The following is a 6,000-nucleotide window of genomic DNA, read 5'->3' on the forward strand; positions in this document are numbered from 1 at the left end:
CACTTGATACCAAATTGTCCCAGTTCCTGTTTAATTATCAGACCACGCTTTGTGCAACTGCAGGGATAGCTCTAGCAGAGTTGTTAATGGGAAGAAGACTCTACACCAGGCTAAACCTGATCTTCCTGGACAAAGGGTGGAGGGGAGTGTGAAACGGCAACAGGAACACCAAAGACTTCTCTAAGTGAAAGAGACAGTTTACTTTAGGGACAACGTTTGGTGCTGAAACCATGGAAACAGCCATGCATGGGTCAGAGGCCCGGTCGGCAGGAGGTCAGGGCCCATGACGTACAGCGTTCAGGTAGGTATGACGGTTCTGGACCACATGAAAACTGCAAACCCAAAAACAGGGCAGGAGCAAAACATGCTCAGACTCTCTGACCAGCCAGAAATGCTGTTGGAACCCAGGGGTTCTCCCCCACCATCTAACATCGAACCAACTTTGGAGTCTGAGATGGACTCTGTGTATGTCACAGCCTCAACACCTTTACTGCCTGAAGAAGAGGATGACTTTCTTCTGAGATGCTTTAGATGGAAGAGGTGAACTATGGTGTGGTACACGCTGCCCATGTCCGATTCTAAGTTGGAGGAACTGGACCCGGTGCTAAAATGCCCCAGGACAGGCTACAAGATAAAGAACGGGCCTACATCCAGGGACTTAGAGGGAGAGCAATGTAGCGATTATAACAGGGTCAGCCAGGGGATTCCATAAAATAGGAGTTCCTGGGTCTAATCAGGGAGCCCTGGCTTTTCAGCGATAAACAGGAGTGTCAGAGGTTCTATTCACTCTGAGAGCTGGCTCTGAGGGAGCTGGATCAGTGTCAAGGACTCTCCCTGTGTAAATAAAGAGTGACTTGGTGATGGGATACCAGCCTCTGTGGAGTTATTTCAGTTATAGATAAATTAAAACAGATTACTGACAGGACTAATACAGAGAACTAAATGCAGATTACAGATTTTCCTATAATAATGGAATAAGGTGCATATTACCGTCTGAGTTGTTCAACTAGTGCAATAGGGTGTAGTTTATAGACTCGACAATTAAAGTGGATTAAGATGTAGATTACAGACTGGAATTATAGTGTGGTTGGAGTCAGAATACAGATTAGGAATAAATGAAGTTAAAAATTAATTTTTAAAATGGAATAAGGACAGATTATAGATTGGACTGTTACAGTAGAATAATTACTGACTGGATTGTTTAACTGGATTTGGTTAAGTAACAGGCTGGAGTGTTCAAGTGAAATACACACAATTGGCCGACTGGATTGTTAATAGTGGAATTTTGACACTTTACAGATTGCTAGAGTGATATAAAGTATGGGTTACAGACTGGACAGTTAGTACAAAGTAAGGGTAGATTGCAAACTGGACTGTTACAATGGAATATAGACAGTTTATTGACTCGAATGTTTGTGTAATAGACTGCAATAGTGGAATAAATTACAGATTACTGACTAGACGACAGTGTTATCTGGGACCCAATCACAGATTGACTTCTCTGGAATAACCAGAGGAAGTGATCAGATCCAGTGGAACAACAATGAGATTTTACAGGAGAAGAATTGAGACATACTGTTCTTTCACCATCTTCAAACACCTCCCTCAGTTCTTCATATGAGCAGACCTCCTCATGACACTCCCGTTCAATGGAGCCCCTTTTCAGCTCTTCCAGTCCTGCATTCGCCCGTCTCTCTCTATGCAGCACGCCATTGGCTTCAGATCCCTGCAGGAAAACTGCATGAGACAGATTCAAGCATTACATCGGCAGAAAATCAAATTGAAAAACGTGGGTGTGTTGCACTGGAACACTTTGAGCACTGCAGCAAAAACAGTATTGGTCATCATGTTGTGTGGCACGATCACCGTGTTAAATGGGACAGACTTCAAACAGATCTAGCAACTCAAGACTGGGCATCCATGAGGCGCTGTGGACCACTAACACTGACAGAATTGTACTCCAGCACAATCCGCAACCTCATCGCCTGGCATACCCCCTTCTCCTGCCTGGGAAACAGCTCTGATTCAATGAACAGTACAGGAGAGCATGCCAGAAGCAGCACAAGGCAAAACTGAAAATGAAGTGTCAACATGGTTAAGCCACCAACCAGGGCTACTTGCATGCCAACAGGATAAGCAGTAAATGATAGACAAGTCTAAACAATTCCATAATCAACAGATGAGATCTAAGCTCTGCAGTCTTCCCATGTCCAGTCATGAATGGATGATTAAACAGCTCACTGGAGAAGAAGACTCCACAAATATCCCCATCCTCAATGATGGAAGAGTCCAGAACACCAGTGCAAAAGGTAAGGCTGAAGCATTCACAACAGGATGCTATATAGGACAACAGTGAGGCCGCTTTTGGAGTATTGTGTCCAGTTCTGATCGACCTGCTATAAGAAGGATATTACTAAATTGGAAAGGATGAAGAAAAGATTTACAAAGGATGTTCCCGGGACTGGATGGTTCGAGTAATAGGAAGAGGCTGGGGAAGCTGAGACTCTTTTCCTTTGGAGCGTAGGAGGCGAAGGGGTGGCCTTATGGAGCTTTATAAGATCATGAGGGGCACAGATAAGGTAAATAGCAAAGTTCTTTTCCCCAGGATGGGTAATTCAAAACTGGGGGACATATGTTTAAGGTGAGAGGAGAAAGATTTAAAAGGGACCTGAGGGGCAACTTTTTCCCCCAGAGGGTGGTTCATATGTGGAATGAACTGCCAGAGGAAGTGGGAGATGCAGATTTGGTTACAACATTTAACGACATTTGGACAGGTGCATGGATAGGAAAGGTTTCAAGGGATATGGACTAAACACAGGCAAATGGGGCTAGTTCAGTTAGGGAAATGTGGCATGGACCAGTTAGACTGAAGGGACTGTTTCCATTCTGTAATACTCTATGATTCCATAAGGGCTGAGTGGATTATCCATCTCGGCCTCCTCCAGTGGTCTCAGCATCAGAGATACCAGTCTTCAGCCAATTCAATTCACTCCACCTGGTATTAAGAAAAGGCTGAAAGCACTGAGTGTTGCAAAGGCTGTAGGGTTAAAGACTTATGCTCCTAAATTAGATTACATTACAGTGTGGAAACAGGCCCTTCGGCCCAACAAGTCCACACCCATACACTTACCCCCTACCCAACACTACGGGCAATTTAGCATGGCCAATTCACCTGACCTGCACATCTTTGGACTGTGGGAGGAAACCAGAGCACCCGGAGGAAACCCACGCAGACACGGGGAGAATGTGTAAACTCCACACAGTCAGTCGCCCGAGGCGGGAATTGAACCCGGGTCGCAGGCGCTGTGAAGCAGCAGTGCTAACCACTGTGCCACCGTGCCACCCCCTTCGCTAAGCCGATCCCTTCGCTAAGCTGTTCCAAGTGCAGGGGCAGAGTAAATTACACAGATCGAGAGGAGAGAGGTCATGGAGGGATTTGAAAATTGGGGAGAATTTTCACATCAAGATGCTACTGGACCAAGAGCCAGTTTCAACCAGTGATCATGCAGGAGACATGGGAACAGAACTTCCTGTGAGTTCAGACATGGGAAGAACTTTAGGTGTCCTTTCCACCTCCACCTTGTCAAGACCTTGTCAGAATCTCATCAACTTCAGTCAGGGGGCAAACACTCTGCTGGTTAGACTCATATCTGGCACAAAGGAAGAAGGTTGTGGTTGTGGAGGGTCAGTCATCTCAGCTCCAGGACATCTCTGCAGGAGTCTCTCAGGGTAGTGTCCAAGGCCCAACCATCTTCAGCTGCTTCATCAATGACCTTCCCTCTGACATAAGGTCAGAAGTGGGGATGTTTGCCAATGATTACACAATGTTCAGCACCAGTGACGACTCCTCAGATACTGAAGCAGTCCATGCTCAAATGCAACAAGATCTGGAGAATATCCAGGCTTGAGCCGACAAGTGGCAAGTAACATTCACACCACACAGATGCCAGACAATGACCATCACCAATAAGAGACACTCGAACCACTGCCCCTTGACATTCGACAGTATTACCATCACTGAATTTCCCCACTGTCAACATTCTTGGGGTTACCATTGACCAGAAACTCAACTGGACTCCCCACATAAACACAGTGGCTACAACAGCAGGTCAGAGATTAGAGATAATGCGGTCAGTAACTCACCTCCTGACACCCTAAAGTCTACAAGGCACAAGTCAGGACTGTAATGGAGTAGTCCCCACTTGCCTGAATGGGTGCAGCTCCAACAACAGTCAAGAAGCTTAAGGGGGGGTAGGTATAGGACAGATGTTAGGGGTAGGTTCTTTACTCAGCGAGTCGTGAGTTCATGGAATGCCCTGCCAGTTGCAGTGGTGGACTCTCCCTCAATATGGGCATTTAAGCGGGCATTGGATAGGCATATGGAGGATAGTGGGCTAGTGTAGGTTAGGTGGGCTTGGATCGGCGCAACATCGAGGGCCGAAGGGCCTGTACTGCGCTGTATTCTTCTATGTTCTATGTTCTATGTTCTATGATCATCCAGAAAACCATCTGCTTGATTGACACCGCATCTACAAACATTCAATCCCTCCACCATTAGCACTTGGTAGCAGCAGTGTGTACAATCTACATTAAAGATCCTTAGACAGCACCTTCCAAACCCACGACAACTCCCATCTAGAAGGACAAGGGCAGCAGGTACTTGGGAACACCACCACCTGCAAGTTTCCCCTCTAAGTCACTCACCACCCGGACTTGGAAATATGCTGCAGTTGCTTTACAGTCGTTACATCAAAATCCTGGAATTCCTTCCCTACTGGCATTGTGGGTCAACCCACTGCAAATGGACTGCAGCGGTTCAAGAAGACAGCTCACCACCACCTTCTTAAGAGCAAATAAGGATGGGCTATCAATGCTGGCCAGCCAACGATGCCCGAGTCCCATAAATGAATTTTTAAAAATCATGCTGAGTTCCTCTGATTTCCAGTGAAAACATGCCCAGCCTGTCCACAGGAAAGCCAGCCATTCCAGGTACCAACTGAGTAGGTAACAAAAGTCACCATCCTCCCACTCTGTCATTAGAGAGAGAGATGGCTGGTGGTATTTTAACCTGATGGTCATAGTTGAGAAGGTGGGACCTTCATGTTGACCTCAGCCAGTGTGAGATTTGAAACCCAGCCTGTGCTGTCACTTTGCACCAACCCCAAACCAAATGACCACCATCGATCTGGAAGATCTCCTCTGAACTTTCAATTTACACTCGCCCTCAAAAAAGGAAAACTGCACATAGTACATGAGATGTGACCTCACCAAGACACTGTAAAAACGAGGCAATAATATCCTTGTCCTTATGTTCAATGCGTCTCACTGAGGTGAACACAGTAAGTATGCAATGAACACAGAGCCAATCTGTCCATCTCTGTAGTTAACGCTTCTGTTTTGTTCATGTTAATGCCTTCAAAAGCTGAATACTCACTCGTACCTTCACTGTTGAATTACTAAATACTGGATATGTAATTGGCAGATTGGATTGTGACACATTTGCTTTCTGAATTTCTAAAGGGGCTGCCGATGAACATCAGCAGGTGTGAATTCCCCAGCAGGGTTCCTTTCAAAGGCTTGGTTTTAAAATAGTACAGAATACCAGGCAACAGGCACCTCTAATCGAGCTGACCCGCCCAGATTTAACCACGCACCTGACCTCTCAGTTGGATCACCTACGAACAGCCAAGTTTCTGGTATTGAGACTGGCTCTAATGCAATGAGGGGTACGTCGGCTTCCAAGAGACCAATTGTGTTAGGGGATTCTGTAGTCAGAGGTGCAGACAGACGTTTCTGTGGCCAGCAGAGAACAAGCAGAATGGTGTGTTGTTTCCCTGGTGCCAGGATCAAGGATGTCTCAGAGAGGGTGCAGAATGTTCTCACGGGGGAGAGGGGCCAGCAAGAGGTCATTGTCCACATTGGAACCAACGACATAGGAAGGGGAAAGGTTGAGATTCTGAAGGAAGATGGCAGAGAGTTAGGCAGGAATTTAAAAAGGAG

At 46.2% G+C, this 6,000-nt stretch overlaps 1 protein-coding gene across 1 annotated transcript in view; it reads right to left on the bottom strand.

Annotated features, from left to right (window-relative positions):
- LOC122554901 (coagulation factor VII-like) overlaps positions 1–6,000 on the bottom strand; it is a 37,542-nt gene that overhangs the window by 20,477 nt on the left and 11,065 nt on the right. The window contains exon 2 of the mRNA XM_043700287.1: positions 1,577–1,737. Coding sequence (XP_043556222.1) covers positions 1,577–1,737 — 161 coding nt within the window. The remainder of the gene's footprint in view (positions 1–1,576; positions 1,738–6,000) is intronic.

This window comes from Chiloscyllium plagiosum, chromosome 12 (genome assembly GCF_004010195.1).
Source record: "Chiloscyllium plagiosum isolate BGI_BamShark_2017 chromosome 12, ASM401019v2, whole genome shotgun sequence".
NCBI classification, from domain to species: Eukaryota; Metazoa; Chordata; class Chondrichthyes; order Orectolobiformes; family Hemiscylliidae; genus Chiloscyllium; species Chiloscyllium plagiosum.